Genomic DNA, 20,064 nt, shown 5'->3' on the forward strand with positions numbered 1-20,064 from the left:
GCATCTGATTCAATCGAATGACAAGTGTAAGGCTATAATTGAACAGATGGGGTTGGAGAACCACACTGGAATTAAACCCCATTAGCAAACACCAACTACAGGAGCAGAGGAAAAATAACGGTCATGTAGGTGGGAAAAAAAAAAAAACATTGGAGAGAAACAAGGCATTATTTTTTTGCAATTTCCACGTCTCTGTCCCACTCTCTTTTCCCACTAAACCCACTCTTTTTTTTTTTTTTTTCCCACTCCTTTCTTTTTTTCCCCCCTTCCCGCATTGTCTATAAATCCAAATACGCAACCCCTTCAGCAAAAACCCCCAGAACCTCTCTCCCTCTCTCTCTTTCTCTCATTTTCCTCTCTGCTCCTCTGCACTGCTTCTCTCTGAAACAGAGCATGGCCTCCATCACATTCTCTCTGCTTCTCTCACTCCTCTTCGCTTTTACAGGTATATACCATATATGTTTATAATGTTTCAAATATTCGTTTAGTTTTTTTGGCTTGTATGTTATATCCATATTAATTTCTATTTTGTTTTGGATTTTTTTTTAGATGCGGGATCGATCGGTATAAACTATGGCAGAGTAGCCAACGATTTGCCAACACCATCAAAAGTGGTGGAGCTTCTTAAATCTCAGGGAATCGACCGTGTCAAGCTCTACGACACTGATTCCGACGTCCTCACCGCGCTTGCTAACTCCGGCATTGGCGTCGTCGTCGCTCTTCCCAACGAGCTTCTCTCATCCACCGCAAACGATCAGTCGTTTGCAGACAAATGGGTCCAGGCGAACATCTCTCAGTATTACCCAAAAACCAAAATCGAAGCCATTGCAGTTGGGAACGAAGTGTTCGTCGACCCCAACAACACGACCAAATTCCTGGTCCCCGCAATGAAAAACATCCACACTTCTCTTTCCAAGTACAACCTCAACGACTCCATCAAAATCTCTTCCCCAATTGCTCTCAGCGCGCTCCAATCTTCGTACCCATCTTCATCAGGATCCTTCAAAACCGAACTGGTTGGGCCCGTGATCAAGCCCATGTTGGATTTCCTCCGCCAAACGTCGTCGTATCTGATGGTTAACGCTTACCCCTTTTTCGCTTACATCGACAACTCCGATACCATCCCATTGGCCTACGCTCTGTTCCAGACCAACGCCGGGACAGTAGATTCCGGCAACGGATTGCGTTACAACAGCCTCTTGGAGGCCCAAATCGACGCCGTTTTCGCCGCCATGAACGCTCTCGGATACAACGACGTCAAATTGGTCGTGACAGAGACCGGTTGGCCTTCTAAGGGCGACGAGAACGAGATTGGAGCAACACAAGCCAATGCGGCGTCGTATAACGGCAACTTGGTCCGCCGTGTTCTGACCGGAAGTGGGACCCCCTTGAGACCTCAGGACCCACTCAACGTCTTCTTGTTCGCATTGTTCAACGAGAACGAGAAATCGGGACCCACGTCTGAGAGGAATTACGGACTGTTCTACCCCAGCGAAGAGAAGGTTTACGATATTCCACTTACAAAGGCGGAAGTCAACGGCGGTGTTCAGTCAACGACGCCGGCGAACGGAACTAACAGCACCACTGAGATATCTCCGGCCGGCGAGGTGTCGAAGACGTCTGTGGGGCAGACTTGGTGTGTGGCGAATGGTAATGTAGGGGAAGAGAAGTTGCAGACAGCACTGGACTATGCTTGTGGTGAGGGAGGTGCTGATTGCCGTCCGATTCAAGAAGGTTCCACGTGTTACGATCCTAATTCATTGGTGGCCCACGCTTCCTATGCTTTTAATAGCTATTATCAAAAGAAGGCTCGTTTGATTGGATCGTGTGATTTTGGCGGTGCAGCTTACGTGGTCACGCAACCTCCCAGTACGTATTGTATAACTTCTCCATTCGTTTTTATTAATTCTTTATTGCTATTAATTGCCGTTCTTTGCCTATTAATTTGGGATCAAGGACTAAACAATATTAACTACGCAATGAATATAACCAAAAACATATATATAAATATATATATATATATATAATTTCTTATGAAAATGAATCCTCTACGAGTCTTTAGGAAACGTAGGATTGTGATTGTGATTATCCAACTAGTTATAGATATATGTATATTACAATATTTGCTTTAAAATGCAGAGTGTTTGTCATTTAGTGATAATTATTTATTAAGTTTTGGAGTTATGTTTACAAAAGCTAAATATTAAATTATCGAATCTTTTTCAAGTCATGTATATTAGCCGTATCGAATGAAGTAGCCCTTTGAATTTCTTTAGCAAAACAAAGGAAACGTAGTTATTTTATGAGCATTATTACTTAGGAAAAAAAAAAAAAAAAAAAAAGGGAGTTAGAATGATGAAAGTTGGAGTTATTTATGAAGGTTATTGATTATTATAGTATGTCATATGGACCTTAATCATTTGATGATTGTTAATTAATTAAGAATGAGTATAACCACTATAAACATAGATAGTCATGAATTTGCGAATAGATGGAAAAGGGTAAATGAAATATTAATAGTCATGAAAATGAAATCCAATAATATATATATATATATAGGTCCTTTTCTCCAACATGTTACAATAAAAAAGTTAAAATTAATGATTGAAAATGAATTTTTAGCAATATCTTAATGTTAACATTATATAATAATAATAATAATAATAAAATCTATTGAAGTTAGGATGATATACACAATTGAAAAATTTTCAATTGCAACTTGCAGCTGGGGGTTTTCAAAAGCATGATGATTTTAGGTACACAAAAATCCAAATAAAAAGCCTGTAAAAGTGACCTCACTTTCTAATTTCTATATTATACGCTTGAACTTTGGTGCGTTTTGTAATGTGGGGCGGTTGTGGGGCTCATCAACACGATTGCCATTAAACAGACGTTTCTTTTCAAATCTCCTTGTATCAATATTCCTGTTTCTTTCTTGTCACTAAAAACAGAATTTTTTGTATATTTTTGCTGCAGAGTTTGGGCAGTGCGAGTTTCCTACAGGTTATTGAATGGACAAACAAAAAAAAAAAAAAAAAACAAAAGATGGGTTCGAGGTGTTCGTTGAAGTTCAGATATAATTTTTTTTGGATTATATCTAAATTTTTTGTCCACAGCTAGCATTAAAAAAATTACTACCTTATTTTATTGTATTTAATTAATGTGTTATATATAATAGTACGATTAGGTGTGGTGGTTATCCTTGACTAATTAATTTGTTTGTTATTATATGTCCCTCTTTCATATTGTTTTCTGAATGTATAGGTCAGGTCTTTGTTTCCCTTCTAATTTCTTTGGTTTATAGAGAGATTTGGAATTTGGGGTTCAACGATGTGGACAAATACGTCTCGATTGCTTTTTCTACTTGTTGCCTTCTCTTTTTATCTAACCAGTCCATTTTAATGGTTTGAAAACTCACACAAATAATTAATCATCCTTTCATGCAAAGAAAAGTTCATTTTCATACGCCGAAGAAACATAAGCATTGGCATTAAACAAATTGGAGCCAACAGTCATAAAAATTTCAATGGTACAATAAATCAACTATATAATTATCTACTTAATTATTTTAATAAATTGTCTTGAGGGCCGATTGAATCGAAAAAACCAAAGGGTGGTTCTTTTTTAAACAACCCAATGTCTACTTACACTGCATTTGCATATAAAATTACTTAAAAACCCTTTTATCTTTTTACTTTTTCCTTTTGAAATTTTAAACTTTTTTTTTTTTGGGTTGTGTTTTCGCCCTCTCTCTCTCTGTGTGCAAAAGTCTTAACTTCGTCTTAGGCCATTGATAATTGGTGAAATCTCTTTGCTGTGTCTTCAAATATAGTGGATGGATGGGCGCTACGGGTAAGAAAAGTTAAATCCTAGGATACGATAGAATGATATTTAAAAATAAAAATAAAAAAAGGACAAAGGTTATTTTAGGAATTTTGTATATTAGTGCAGTGAGAGAAGAAATTTAGTTGTACAAAAAAACAAGAAGGAAGAAAAGAAAATGCGCAGTGCCAGCTCAAGTGGCAGAGCACGTCACAACCCACATTGTGGTGTGACGTTCGAGTCCGTGGAAGGGGAGGGATGCTGGGGGAATAGCCACACCAGCAAAAAAAATATAAATAAATGAATAAAAGAAAAAAAAATTCCCCTCAAACACCAAACCTAGTAAATAGGCAAGGCCCATCCATGCCAGATTTATTTTTTTATTTTTTGCTGTATAATCAGTTTCAAAATTTCCATATCATGCACCACCAAAACGTGGTAAGTGCCAAAAAAAAGGCCCATTATAAAGTAAGCCTGAATGCTTAATATGGAGAAGTCATAGGAGATTTGGAGTAGAGTTACATGGATGGAAATTTTTTTAATATCTGCATGAACAGCGGAAAAAAAAAAAAAACCGAAAAATATCTCCAAAAAATCAATTATAATATATATGTAAACATTGAGAGAGCATATAAGCTTCTATAACAAATATAATATTAGAGAAGAAAATTTTCTAGTTTAAATGTGAAACGCTGGCTATATAATGAAAATAAAAAATATATTTGTTAGTATCACAAGCATCTCCCGATAGACACATACATACTTGGTTGAGTTGGTATATTTTCACATTTATTTATTAAAAGTTAAGATTTTAGAACATTGACAAACAGAGAATTATTACAAAATAATAATATATACGTATTGCATCCTCTTAACATATTATTGGTTAAAGCAATGCTACAGTATCATATAGTCTATCAAATTATTTTTCAATATACATGTATCATTATTAATATAATTTAAATGTAGGATAAATATAATTGATATAAACCAATTAAATAATATTAAATGTACACTTAATAAATAAGTTTGTAAATTTAATCGTGCCTCTAATGTTATTCAATGTACTTGTCTTATAAATATTTTAAAAATTAACTAAAATTCTATACTTAGTGTGTGAGACACATCTATATTAATCTTTTTATGTAAACATTTTTGTTTGGAAAAATCTTTTTATATAGCCTTGTGGAACTCACTTGTCAATACAATTCTTTCTTTACGTAACAAAGATATTATAGTAAAAACAATCTTTCTAACATGTCTATAATAATTAAATCAATAATTACATTATTTTAAATCAAATATTAATTTAACAATTCAACCAAACATAATTTTACGATCGTAATTTAGTAGGACAACTTACCCAGACTCTCTTTTGATTTCTATCCTCAGCCAGCTATTTCCCTTCCCAATAGTCTACATATAGAAACCCCGTACCCAACTCCGTAGCCAAAACACACTCTCTCTTTTTCATTCATCACCTGCTCTCTGCTTCTCCAGCTGAGCAAGAGCATATATAAATACATATATATATATATATATATATATATATACATGGCGACCTTCTCATTCTTATACTACATTTTATTGTTGCTCATCTCACTGCTGCTCGTTTCCATTGCAGGTTTTTTGTAATTTCCTCATTATACCTACTTGAACATTAATTAGCAAAAATCACGCTTCTTATTTCTAATTAATTAACACATATACTCTTTAATTCTTTTTGGATTTCCAGAAGCTGGTACGAAAGTGGTTGATTATGAGCTCCTCAAATCTAAGAACATCGACGGTGTCAAGCTCATCGAGAATTCCATCGCCGCGAAGCCGGATGCGGACCAGAGGCCCAGAGTTGGTGTGTGGCAAAGGCCCATGAAGGGAAAGCGATGCTTCAGAAAGTGCTGGACTATGTTGGTGGAGCAGGGGCTGACTGTGCCCCATTTCTTAAATCTAGTGTCTGTTATGAGCCCAATACCCTGCTGGCCCACACTTCGTATGCTGTCAACAGCTATTATAAAAGGCAAGGTCAAGCAAGTGGCTCTTGTGATTTTAATGGTCCTGCTCATATGGTCACCAAACGACCTAGTACGTATACATGCATAAAATTGTTGCATGATATGTTATATTTTAACTTTTACATTAAAAAAGAATGATGGTTTAAGTTCAAATATAAACGGCCGAGTGGCAAAATCAACTTTATTTTCTTCATAAACATCATGAAGTTGGAAATCGAATTACCCTATTCCAATATTAAAAAAAATAATAACAATAGTATATAATTCGATGTTATATGATTTGCTATGCTCCTTATGTAATTATTTTTCTTGTTCTTGCAGAGTTCGGAAACTGCGAGTTCCCCTAGCGAGTAAAGGGAATAGAGGATTAGCTGGTGGGTTACTTTTGTGCTAGCCATTAAAGATAATTGGTGACTACAATTATGCATTCTACTTAATATTAATTAATTGTGATATTGAAAATGGGTGTGGTTGTTATGTCCTTTAATTGCTGTTAGTTTGTCTGTAATAGTATCTGCAAAAATTAAAGTTGGAGCTTACAGAATGATGGAAAGCTTTCTCCATTTCAACTTGCAAGGAAATAAAAATATGGATTGAAGAAGGCTCAGCATGGCTTTTGAATTAACCTATGTTTTGGCAGGATTTTTTTTTGGTTTAAAAATTTTATATGAGGACTAAAAGTTTTTTTATGAAAAAATAAAGATGTTTGATAAAAATCAATAAGTATTTAGTGATAAAAAAATAAATTTTTTAAAGCTGTTTTAGAGAAGCCTAAATTTTGAGGTTCTCTAAAAAAATTTATTTTTTTAATCTTATATGTAAATTTAATAAGTATTTAATACAACTTAATGAGTATTTAATATAATTTTTTTTCTTTACAACAAAATATTTATTAGCTTTTTAATAATTTTTTTTTTCAAAAAAATCTATTATAAAAAATTCTACAGACTAAAGTTCTATTTTTATCAGCTATACCAAACGGAATTTTAATCTTATTTATAATTAATTGATGTTTTGGACATTGATATTAGTTTGCATTAAATAACTAATGTTAATTCATTGCTCTTTTTGTTTTTTTTTTTTTTTTTTTTTTTTTGGTGTGTTATGTAATTGGAAATACATCATGATGAATGAAAGAGCTAGGCGAATATATATCCCAATTGTTTCTTTCTTTTCCATTCTATTTATACCAACCAATCATTTTCATGGTCTAAAATATTTCTCAAAATAATCTTCCATTTATAGAAGAACAGCCTATTTAATTAATTCCCCAGGCGACGAGAAATAACATCTGCAATTACACAGATTGGAACAAGTTGCTTTTTACTCAATCCCTACATTAAGAACCGTTCAATATGTGGAGGGTTATAGCTGGTTAGCAATATAGCACATTGTTATTCTTAACAATATATTTCATCACATTTTGTGTATATATTTACATCTCACAAAATAATTCTTAATACTTTAGACATGACTAAAAATCTGTACAAGTAATTCTTTACACTAGTGGCACAAATCATGATTATAATATACATATATAATCTCATAAAGAAGTTGGCAGAATCACATTCTTTATTGTGATTGAAACCAAACCAAAAGACAATGACATATACCGGACCAAATTACATCTGCTGCTCAAGCCAATGTATCAACAATCCGGCCCATGTTATTAATGGATCTACCTCTACCTTTAACGGTTGGTCCAATGCAATCTCAATTTGAAATCTAAATTATACACCACGAAAACCTTTTTATCTTCTTTTCTTTTTTATTTCTTTGTTTATTTAAATACTTTTCAGCTGAGAACATCATCCAAACTTATGTTCCGTGCAAGTGATCCGATTCCTTTTGGATATACTAGTCCAAATAGTTTGTTAAATGATTGGTAAAACGACATTTCATAATTTTATATATTTTATTGTAGAAAAATGAATATAATACTTTTTTTAAGAAAAACATTAACATAAATTAAATATTAATAAATAAACTTTTAACCACACCATGTGGCAAAACAAGTTGGTAAAGATTTAACATTATTATTGTTTGGAAATAAATTTTTCATTATTTGGATTTACCTTTTTTTTTCTGTGCATTTCTACTATTGGCAGTGATATGTTATTTTGGAGTATGGTTTAGCCACTTTACTCACATGTCAAAAGTTCAGAAATTACGAGTTTTTTTATTTTTAATTTTTTAAATTCCACTCATAAATTTGTATTGACAAGGTTTTTTTTTTTTTTTTTCCCCACGAAAATCAAGAAAAAGTAAAAAGAGTGGGTAGTACCAGAACATGTGTAAGCAGGTGCTCTTCCTGGAGGCTACAGCAAACGTGCGCGTTTCGCAAGAGAGGCGCACTGGCTCTGTGTGTGGCGTGGTGCATTTTCCGCCTAAAGCGTCACTTCTAAGAAACTCACCCTCTCTCTCTCTCTCTCTCTCTCTATATTTTTAATTCCTGATTTTTATTTTTGCTTTTGGATTTTTCTGTGTGCTACTCTCAACCACCTTCCAAACACCACTTTCATAAACTAGTACTACTCCTTCGTGGACCCTTCCCTCTTCTTTTGCATATTAGGGGGGTGGAAGGATTCCAACTTTGAATATTTGCTATACAAAATCACTTACACTTTTTATCATTTGTTGGAATTGAGGATTTTTGGTCATTTACAAATTTGGAGAATGACAAATTTAAAAAAAAAAAACAATTACCAGCAATTGTTTTTAATGTACTTTTTATAAGGCACTATTAAGTTGTCGAATTGAGTTAGTAAATTCTAAGATATTATTAATTAATTAAAATTGAATTAAAAAAAAAGTGGGGGATTTTTTTTTTTTTAAAAGAAAAAATGAATTAAAATATGAAATAAAGGAAAATCCCATCAACCTTTACCCGTTCTTCATAAATAATAAATAAAAATGGGAGAATGGGAAATTGCTGGTGTGGAGATGGTGACATGGCAAAGGGTTACTGGTCATATCGATAAGCTTATCCTGACTATACACCGGACACAAGCCGAACTCATAAATGTGGGCCCACAGGGCAACGCCCACCTCCCGCTCATTCCGCTATACCGTATAGCAACGCGGTCTTCCAGTTGCTTTCCACGCCACCAACTATAAAAACCTTCAAAATAATTTAACTACATTAAATACATTAAATAATAAATCGGGAAATTAAAAAATAATTCATTCACATTCACATTCACATTCACATTCACATTCACATCCATACACGCGTTCACGTTTCACACTTGCACTTGCACTTGAGCACACATATACCAAACCGGTCAAAATCGGAATTTTCAAAAAAAAAGAAAAAGGACAAAAACAGTGTGAAGGTGACACGTGGTTGACATCTATTGAATGACGCCGTCTAAAAGGCAGCACCAGCTGTCGGATAGCGTGACGCGAAGGAGAGCCTCGAGTCACGAGTTCGGGTCAGAGAGGAGAGACGGCCCTTTGATTCTGCATTTTTGTCCACTCAGTTCCCGGTTCGCTTTCACCTTCTTACAGCCTATTCCCGGTTTCCCCAAAACTCTCTCTCTCTCTCTCTCTCTCTTTTTATTATTAATTATACTTTTAAGCTCTATATTTTCTTGTCACTTTTAAAATGGGCTATTTATTTTTATTTCTTTAATTTAAACTTTTTATTTAAATTAAAATTTTTATATTGATAAAATAAGCACCCAAATGTAAAATTATGCTTTTATAACTTTTAGTAATTCGGCACCAATTTATTGGACTAACAAATTTAAATTATGAGATTCCACATCTAGTTGTATTTTTGGACCTCACATTTTATATTAAATTTCATAATGACCTATTTATTTTGACAAAATTTTTTTAATAATAAATATTCTTACTGTCAATCTTGTTAGTCTTTACTATCTTTTGTCCTTCACTGAAAACAAAATTAAAATTGAAAATCATAATTGAATAAAAATAGTATCAAAATCAAAATACAATTGAACCTTTTAAAGAAAAAAAAAAAAAAATTGGGTTTTGGAATGTAAAGTTGGGGTGAAGAGATGACGTGCCCAGAAGGGATGGGCCCCACAAGGAGGTGGAGGGAGAGAGTTGGAGTGGGTTTGAAATCTAGGGGTTAGGGGAGGGATGATGAGTGGGTGGGGTCAGAGTGGGTCTGAGGAGGTCTGGTCTGGACTATGGCTGGTGGGTCAGGTATTGTGGGGGCCCACCCAACAGGGCATGGTCAATAAGATCTGGGTTTGCTTTGAGGGGTATACCTCGTGGGGTTCATGACATTTTTATCCTTTAATAGTGAATATCAATATCATTTTCTTTTCTTTTCTTTAAAGTTTTTTTTTTTTTTTTTCAAAAAAAAAAAAGGGAGAAGAATATGGAGTATTAATTGGATGATAAGGATACTATATTTTAATTCTTTGATAAAAGAAAATTGAAAAATATTTAAGAATAAACCCATAAAATAAAAGATGGTGTTAGTAACTTTTCTTTTTTTGAAAGAGAGGATTATTAACTTTTTAACTTTGGAATAAGTTTATCTTAAAAAAAAAAAAAAAACCTTGAAATAGGTTACTAGCTGATTAATTCAAACTGATACTATTTTGATTTTATTATTATTATTATTAGAGATGTAGAGATTTAAATTCAGTATCATGGTAAGAGAAAAGTATTGAGTTGTTCCTGTATGAATACACTACTTTTAATTTGAAAATTAATTCCAGAAAATGTTAACATTTTTATAAGCCATAACGTTTTTTGTTTTTTTTTGTTTTTTTTTATATATATATTTACGCCAATATTTAGGCTATTTTTGAATTTATGTTCTTGCTTATACATAGGTTGGAATTAAGAAAAAGGTTGATGGTCATTAATTAAATTCAGTATCATGGTAAGCGAAAAGTATTGAGTGTTTTTTTTTTTTTTTGATAAATGAGAAAAGTATTGAGTTGTTCCTATATGAATACACTGCTTTTAATTTGAAAATTAATTCCAGAAAATGTTAACATTTTTATAAGCCATAACGTTTTTTTTTTTTTTTTTGGTGTGTGTGTGTGTGTTAGTTTTATATTTACGCCTATATTTAGGCTATTTTTGAATTTATGTTTTTGCTTATACATAGGTTGGAATTAAGAAAAAGGTTGATGGTCATTAATTGTCAAAAATAAAAGGTTGATGGTCATTATTATCTATTTTCCCATATAAAATAAATAATTTTGGTTTGCTTTTAATTCATTGCATCTGTTCTGAAATTAGTTAGGTCAACTGTAGTTAAGGAATCGGAATCATTGTTTCTTTGAATTAATTAAAATGGCTCTTAAATAGCAATATTGGGTCCTAGAGTCTTTATAAATTTGAACATCCATAATTCATGTTTTTATTTATTTTTTTGGATATTAATGTTTCTCTTATAAAGTTAATTTTTTAATTAATATTAAAAGAGGAGTTACAATTCTTTTTATCCCATTGGAATGTAATAATAATCTTGGGTAATAGACTTTTTAAGAGAGGTAATTAATTGGCATATATGATGATTGGGAGGCCACAAATGTCTATTCAAGTTTCTGTTTTCTTCTAAAATAGTTCAACCCTAAATCAAGCATTATTATAGCTCTTTGATCAAACATTACCCAATCTTTTTAAATAATAATAATAATAATAATAACTCAGGTAATTTATCAAGCATTCATAGGCCTCAAACAGCTGTAAAGTAGTGCCTCACCACCATTCACATTTTTTTCTTTGTTTTGCACCATATCATTGGGTTTTCTTAATCCTCCCAACAAAAGTGTGCATTTTGAGCCATCATGGACGGTTGTTGTACCTATTTATTTTTCCAAATAAAACCAACAATTATACCTTCAAAGATGGTTTTTTTTTTATTATTATTAATATTTTCAAGAACTTCTTTCTATTTTCCTTTTATACTCGGGTGCTATATTTTAGTTCATAATTTTATTTCTATATGCTAAAATGGCCTAACCATATAATTAAATTCGTTATTTTTCATTATAATATTTGTTTATAGACCCATTCAACTCCTTGGCCGCAAGGCTAAACTTACATGGCATTCGAGCTTTCACCCAAAAAAAGAAAATACATGTTAAATGGGTCAACATGCCCAAAAAGAAAAATCATATTTAAATGTATGTTCATAATATTCCACATATATTATATAAATTGGTCATATGGATATGCAAGAGAATTTTCCAAAATGTGTTTTCGGCAGCCAAAAAATAGAAAAAGAAAAAGGAAAAAAATATTTTTCCATCGTGTGAAACAAATCAGTCAAGAATTACAAAATTTTTTTAATTCTCTTTTTTTTTTTTTTTTTGACTATAGAATTGTCAATGAGATTTCAATTTTGTGATCCAAACTTGCGCCACTAATTGTGAATGGGATTTCAATTTTTTTGCTATAACATCTTTTCCTTTTGCTATTCGGTTCACTTAACTTTTTCTCATGTATATGCTTTTCATATAAACAAATCCATCAAGTATGTACAATTTATTCTACTGGAAAATTATTCACTCTAAACATTATTTTAAGGATTATATATATATATATATACATACATTTTTTTCAAAAGGAAATATAAATATCCCCAAGGCCTGCAAGTTAATTTGGTGTACTACTACTATTTGCTTATATAGTTAATAAGTTTGACACGTATTTCGCATTGACCAAAAAAATTGGGTTCAAACTCTTATTGCAGCGGTGGGTCTCTTGGCAATTTACGTTTTGCACCACGTGGAAAATCAACGTTTTGCTAAAATGCTTATGTAATGAAATAGGGAAGCTTATGACTTCATATATGGGTGTTAATGACGCATTAATTTTAATATGATTACGCATATTTAATTCGCATCCCCAATATATATATATATAAATTGTATGTTTAATTCGCTTTTTGTCCTTTTATTTTATTATTATTTTTCTTTATGCAATGGAATTTTATTTTTTGCTACAAAATATAAGTCCAGGTATGGAGCAAATTTTAATATAATTGTGCAAAATAAATTAATATATGCACTTCCTTTTTTTGAACGAATATATTCTATATAAAAAAAAAGGTATATCATATATATTGATTGGTTTATATATATGGTTTAAAAGAAATAAAAAAAAATCTGGCATTTATTAACATTAATTGTACGTCTATTTACAGACAAACCAAACTGACCAAATTAAAATTTGGGGCAAGCGCGATTATGGTTGCCAACGATTTATTTGCTTCTTTAAGGGTAAGGAAATACACTATCCAAGTAGAGGAAGCGTTTAATAAGGATGTGTTTAATAGACCCAAATATATAAATAAATATGTTTAATGTTTGATGTTTATTTTTTATTTTTTATTTTTTTGCTCTGTTTAATGTTTATGGTAGATTCAATTAAATAACAAAATGCCACATAGTAATATAGAAATCTTCACACCTTGTAATAAGGTAAATAGCAAAATTTTGAGTATTTACAAGAGTTCTACACTCATGCTTGCAAATATGTCAAAGACTTGTAGTCAGGAAAAGCTCAATATAAAAGGACATGGAATTTTAACATAGTTATAATTGACATTCTAAATGCTCAAATTGTCATGTGATAGTGTATAATCTTTTACGGATAGTATGTAAATAGCAAATTTTCAGTACAAAAGGAGCACTATATTCTTTATACTCACAAGTGGGTATAATATATTCTTTATACTCACAAGAAAGTACAAGCTCTATATGTTTATAAAAGATAAAACTTTCCACTTATGAGATGAAGTTTATTTTTTAAATATGAACATGTTTAAAATATGAACATGTTTATGATTGATAAAAAAATACTCCCATTGTCATATGAAAAAGGGCAAAAAATAAAATAAAATAAAATAAAATAAAACAAAAAAAAAAAGAGAAGAAAAGAAATCTTCACGCGTTATGGATAATTATTGTAGATAATAGAGAAATATGCTTCTAATTGACTTTAATAAATACTCACATTGCAATGTAGAAACTTTCATATATGAGGGGAAAATAACAATTATTTTTTATTATTATTATATTTTTTTGGTGAATAATTCCTTGCTTAAGCACAAAAAGCCTTCACAACAGAGGATTACAGCCTAAGGCTAAGCCCAAGCAAATCAGAGGCATAAACATCCAAGATATCGCTTCTTTAACTGGACAGATGCTTCCATATACTCTTCTACCAAACTGTCAACTGCGAGAAGCTAGAGCTTTTGAAAATCTATTCATTTCTAAGATTCCAACTAAGAAAACAGACAAAAACCTAGCACAGGTTTTTTGGCTCAATACAATACTCCACCATCTCCTTTATATCAGAAACAGCCAAAAGTTCAATCTTGCATCCCCGTTTACCAGCGAAAGCTAATAGTCTCACTCCGTGGCACTCGTTGAAAATATGAAAATCTGACTCCGCCTTGGCAGGAGTTGGAGTGGAAAGCATTCTAATTAAATCCTAATTCCACCACCCACTAGAAAAGGCATCTCGATCCAAGTTCCAAAACCCCCCTTCCCCATTGCTTCGCATCCACTCCCAATGGTTGTTTTATCCTCTATTTTGAAACAAGATCCATTTCTTATAAGATTTCTGGCACCCAAAATTCCTTTCCAAACTGAGAATGTTGAAAAAATGACTTTCCATGAAGATATTTGGCTCTCAGAACATTGGCTCACAACTTATCTTGTACCATTAGCCAACTTCCAAGCCAATTTAGCCAGCTGAGATAGATTATAATATCTCTGAACTTTCTAAGGCTTGGGTTTGCAAATGTCATTCCAAGCCTTTAAAGCAAGATAACTACCACCAAAATTTTCTTGCGAGACCATCAAGCTCAACACGCACACACCTTGGGGTAACTTGATTTAGAATTCACAGGAATAGCTTGGACTACCAATTTCAAAAGAGTAACCTTTTCCGTCCCGCCTTCAAGAGCAACTGCTTGTTCCAGCCTTCAAGTCTGCATCTCACCATCTCCTTTGACTTTTAAAAAATTCCTTCGATTTGTTCCCTACAGAAAAAGGAAGGGAGTTACTTTAATGCATAGCCTCCAAATCCATCTCAATACACTTTTAATTAACTCTTTTATACTTCCTGTTAGTGTTCCTGGAGAATAACATACAGGATTTTATCCACGTTTGCTGCCCCTGGCCAGAGAGAATACTTTCTCAGATTATTGTTGACCTCCACATCTTCTTGCTCAAAGTCTTGAAACGAATTCAGAACAAAGAATGAAGAGGAAAGGAGATAAGGGGGTCTCCTTGGTGAAGCCCTCTATCCGGAGAAATGGACCCACAAATGTTACCATTGAGAAGCAGAGAATAGCAAACCCAACTCACACTACTACGTACTACATAAAGACATTAATGCTTGTCTCCAATAGATACTCATGGCACCATGTGGCAGTGTAGAAATCTTCACGCATCATAGGTCAAGACAAAAACCGAGTACTACTTATGAACGTACATGAAGTTTTCGCTTGGATTCATTTTTGTATGAGCAAGAATTACTCTATTCATCGATGCTCATTGAAAAAAAAAAAAAATCAAATAATTTTTTCTTTACAAGGGATTGATAATAACATACATCTTATTACCAAAAAAATATTGTTTGTACAAAATTGATCAGCTTATGTTGAAAGATATGCTAATATGATATGGACATTATTAAAAGGTGTTCATCTTACTCACTCAATAGACTGTTTCCATGAACAATCATTTTCCAAAATAAACGATTCTATATATATAAATAATCAAAACGAGAAAAGAAATTAATATATAAAAGGGAGATAATTGACCAAAACAAAGTCTATAACCGAAAAAAAAAAAAAAAAATCCCATGAAGAGGAAGTAAGAAGAATAAAAAAAAATAGCATAATAATTATGCTCTCCTAATCAAACTAGAAATGTGAAAATGCAAATTAGATTCACCACCATTACGGTCATGTTTAAAGGCAAGCTTGGCCGAAATCGTTGAAAACAAATAGGGAATCAAAATATATCTTTTAAGCATGAGAAAAGAAAGCATGAATTTTTTTTTTTTTTTTCCGAAAAGAAGAAAAAAAAAAGCATTATTTAAAGAAAGAATTTAGAGAAAAGTTAGATTGAATCAGTACAAATCATTACAAACCTACACAAAATTAGGCACCCTGAAAGCCGTACCTTTCATCAAATTACTTAAAAACCAAAACCCATACATACACAAAGCCATTGATAGAGACTTCACCATAAAAAGCAAAAATGCAAATTTCAAAAAAGAAAAAGAAAAAAATAAAAATAAAATCATATTACTTAACCTTCACTCGGAGACATTTACTAAGGGACATTTCGGAAAAGTCAAGGACCACATTGTCATTTAACACATATAATATGATTTTATTATTAATTTTTTACTAAAAAATAAAAAATAAAAAAATAAAAGAGCAGCAATCGAGTCTGAGTCGGTTTGTGGGGGCGAGAGAAGGTAGAGAAATCGAGAAAGGAAGGAGGAAAGAAAGAAAGAAAGAAAGAAGCAAAAGAAAGAAAAGCCATTACATTACAGCCAGAGAACTCAGAACCAAAATAAAAATAAATAAATAAATAAATAAAATAAATAAAATAAAAATATTTTAGTTATTAATATTATCATTGCCTTGAAGAGAAGGTGGTGTTGGTGCCATACCCATCCGGTTCTCCCCTACTCCCACCCAGACCTCCTTCCTTCTTTCCCTTCTCTCTTTCTCTCTCTTTCCTTCTCTATCTCTCTCTCTATCTCTCTCTGCACCTTCTTCTTCCATTCGCAAAACCCTCTTAATCTTTTCCCTCATATTTTTTCTGGGAATTATTTTTTTTTTGCTTTGTTTTCTGGGTTTTTTGGTTTAGACCTTTTCTGTTCGATTTTTATGAAAACAAGCAGTAATTGACTTAGCGCTGCTAAGTTTTTTTTTTTTTTTTTTTTTTTTTCTCCCTTCAATTTTTTTTTTCTTGGGATTTTTTGGGTGGTGGTGTCATGAGGAGAGGGAGAGGAGCAGGAGCAGCCAGACCGGTGGTGGCGGCGGCTGCGCCGCCGGTGGAGGTCAACAACGGATCGGCGACGAGAAATATGGCTAAAGAGGTTAGATACAGAGGCGTAAGGAAGAGACCGTGGGGTAGATTCGCAGCGGAGATCAGAGACCCGTGGAAAAAGACTCGGGTCTGGCTCGGTACCTTCGACTCAGCGGAAGACGCCGCTCGAGCCTACGACGCGGCGGCTCGATCTCTACGTGGAGCCAAAGCCAAGACCAATTTCCCGATGGCTTACTCGCTCTCTCCGCCTTTTTGTTACCAGAATCCCAGCGATCCCTTCGCAGATCACCGGCTTTACGGTCCCGGTGGGTTTCAGGAGCATCCGGTTGACCCTCAGAGACCCACATCCAGCAGCTTGAGCAGCACCGTCGAGTCGTTCAGTGGGCCCAGACCGCCTCCTACTTCTACGGCGACGACGATCGCTCCTGCCGTTTCTTCACGGCGGCGATATCCTCGTACGCCGCCTGTGATGCCTGAGGATTGCCATAGCGACTGCGATTCGTCGTCTTCGGTCGTCGACGACGACAATGGAGATATCGTGTCGTCCTCGGCTTGTCGTAAGCCTCTGCCTTTTGATCTCAATTTTCCGCCTGTCGATGAGGTTGACTTCGCCGCTGATGGGCACGATCTACACTGTACGGCTCTATGCCTCTGATTTATGATGATGATCATGATGATCAATGATTCAAAATCTTTTCTTTTTTCTTTTTAATTTGTCTCTTTTTTCGAAATATTATTATGCGGAAAAAAAAGAGAAAAAAAAATTTATCAGATAAGATTATGAAAACAAAAAAAAAAAAAAAATGATCTTATGAAATGTTGTTTGAAGAGAAATTACTTTTTTTTTTTTTTTAAAGGAAATATTATGAGGATGATGTTGTTGTTGTAATGTGTAGCAGGATTAATATGTTATCATGCTATCTAATCTTATCTGGGTTTCTCACTCACATTAGCCCATTTACCAAGCCATTCTCATAAAAATTTTCTTAGAAAAAGTTCTTTGTAAATTGCTGCTCATAGAAAATTAAGATCTACAAAATCCCTCTTTGCTTGAACCATTTTCTATTTTGTTTATTGTCAAGTATAAATACATTGTTCCCCTTCAAACCATAGAACCCATTTGTAATTACATTTATCTTATTTATTTATATTTTTTCTAATTTGTTGTATTGAAGAAATCCCATCTTAAATGTAATTCCCGGGAACCGAACAACCTAAAGAAGTTGGTATATAATTTTGTTTAGGTTTAGAAATTAAAAAAGGGACTTTGATATCTTTATTTATTTATTTTTTGGTGAATAGAAAAGGGGCTTTGATGATTGAAAGATGGTATGGCTAATGTATAGGCCAGAGGGAACCAATGAGTTAGTGGTGTTGAAGTTGGATGATTTTGTTTAGGCTGTATGGTCTGTATTCTGTGTCACTCTGTAATTTGCTTTTGGTGAATTGTGATTCTAGTAGAAGTGGAGGCCAATGGTGATATGTATAATAGAATATACATATATTTTGCATCCCTGTTTTGAACATGGAATGGAACCAACTCCGAAATAGACCACGGACGTGCTTCTCTCTCTTAATATTATTCTATTCTACTGTTCTGAGTGTGACCTTGCTCTAAGCTAGGAAGATTCTTCATTTTGATTTTGTTTCCCTTCCCTTTTCTTATAGAGAACTTTTAAACTACGATTACACTATGTTACCCTTACATCCAAAACAATTTATAAGCTTTGGGCAATATTGAAACTAGTTTATGGTTGTTTGGTTGAGTGTTGGGGTAACACATGGAATGGCTTGTTAATATTATGCTTAGCATAGCTTCTGAAGAGCTATTTCTGATTTTGTTTGGATAGAATAGATTCCAACCAAAAGAGAATATTACATTTGGAACTATAATGTTTGTATTAATTACAATATAATTTTTTTATAATTTGAAAATTACAACCAGAATCACTAAATGAGGTGTGATTAGTATTATTTCAAAGATGTAAATAAAATAATTTTTTTTTTAAATTTAAGAAAAAATTGATTATATTTTTAATATTAGAAGAATTAATTTGTATTTAAATCAAACTTCAAACGAAGTTTATGAAACTGGCCCTAAGCAAAACTAGTAAAGAGTAATTCTTAGAAAGCTCTTACTAAGAAACCTAAAAGTTGATTTTTAAGAAGCTAAACAGCTGCTCCTAGCAGCCCCTAATTATTTTTAAGGTGGGGAAGGATTTAAGAAGCTTCGAGCTATCAACCATCAGAATTTTAGTTGGGCCTTGGGCCTTGTTCAAACTGGGTCCAAGTGATTGGTTACCGTTTTATGGTTATGGGTCACATTCCAAAGAGTGCTTTTTTTTCCACATAACAAAATTTTCTCTTTTTACTCAGCGTTTTTACATAAAATTACATGAAACTCCTTTTATTTATTTATTTTAATAAAATTTAAATCAATTTTGTTCTTTTAGGGTTTGATCTCTTCCTTAACGCCATAAACACCAGCAACCTAAGGAGACCATAGTTTCTGAAGGCTATTTAAGGAAAACATAGTTCTCAAAAGCTAAAATGTCCGAAACCAAAGGAAAAGAAGAGGAAACAAAAGGGTCAGTGCAAAAAGCCATGCAGCATAATAATTGTGGTATGGTAAGATGTTGGTCCAACCTCCCTGATGACGTTCTGGAGAATATTTTCAGATCTGAAGAAATCAATTCTATGGATCTCGTACATTGCAGCCAAGTTTGCATGTCATGGAGATCTGTGATTAAAAAAACCATGGATTACTCTTACAATTACAAATACTATTGTGAACATTATAACCATGTGGAAAAGGAGGTTTATATGATAAACTTACCTCAAAGGCACAGAGGATGGTTTTGCGTATACAGCAGTGGACCTTGGTTGCTCAAATGTATGTGCAAGACTTTCTCTTGCTTTCTCCGAATTTTCCATTGTTTCAAAGATGTAGAAATCAATCTCCCGGATCATATACCCAATGGGTTTGTATTTCCTTTCAAGTTTCTCATCTCAACAAATTTTGGTAATGTTAGCAATGGTGGTGATGGTGATTTGATTAGCTCAAAAACCATAGTTTTTCTCTTTGATGGAAAAAGCAAAAGAATTGCTTATTGCTGGCCTATGATGAATTCCCCTTGGCATATGTTTCATAGTAGTGATGATAAAGAGATTGCCTCTCTCGACGACGTTATGATGTACAAGAACAACCT

At 33.2% G+C, this 20,064-nt stretch overlaps 3 protein-coding genes across 3 annotated transcripts; all 3 read left to right on the top strand.

Moving 5' to 3' along the window:
• The first annotated feature begins 324 nt into the window (after nt 1-324).
• On the top strand, nt 325-3,017 carry LOC107432584 (glucan endo-1,3-beta-glucosidase 12). The gene is given in 5 exon segments (NM_001323887.1): nt 325-445; nt 550-1,390; nt 1,392-1,403; nt 1,406-1,869; nt 2,977-3,017. Coding segments are annotated over 5 exon segments (1,404 nt in total). The 5' UTR covers nt 325-393; the 3' UTR covers nt 3,012-3,017.
• A 495-nt stretch (nt 3,018-3,512) lies between these two features.
• Nucleotides 3,513-6,431, top strand: LOC132804552 (uncharacterized). Its single transcript, XM_060819192.1, has 3 exons — nt 3,513-5,446; nt 5,558-5,904; nt 6,156-6,431. The coding sequence occupies exons 1-3, from the start codon at nt 5,377-5,379 to the stop codon at nt 6,186-6,188; spliced, it is 450 nt and encodes a 149-aa protein (XP_060675175.1). The 5' UTR covers nt 3,513-5,376; the 3' UTR covers nt 6,189-6,431.
• A 9,820-nt stretch (nt 6,432-16,251) lies between these two features.
• LOC107432807 (ethylene-responsive transcription factor 3) lies at nt 16,252-17,800 on the top strand. The gene has a single exon (XM_016044006.3). The coding sequence runs from the start codon at nt 16,800-16,802 to the stop codon at nt 17,508-17,510; it is 711 nt and encodes a 236-aa protein (XP_015899492.2). The 5' UTR covers nt 16,252-16,799; the 3' UTR covers nt 17,511-17,800.
• The last annotated feature ends 2,264 nt before the right edge of the window (nt 17,801-20,064 follow it).

Source organism: Ziziphus jujuba, chromosome 1, assembly GCF_031755915.1.
Source record: "Ziziphus jujuba cultivar Dongzao chromosome 1, ASM3175591v1".
NCBI classification, from domain to species: domain Eukaryota; kingdom Viridiplantae; phylum Streptophyta; class Magnoliopsida; order Rosales; family Rhamnaceae; genus Ziziphus; species Ziziphus jujuba.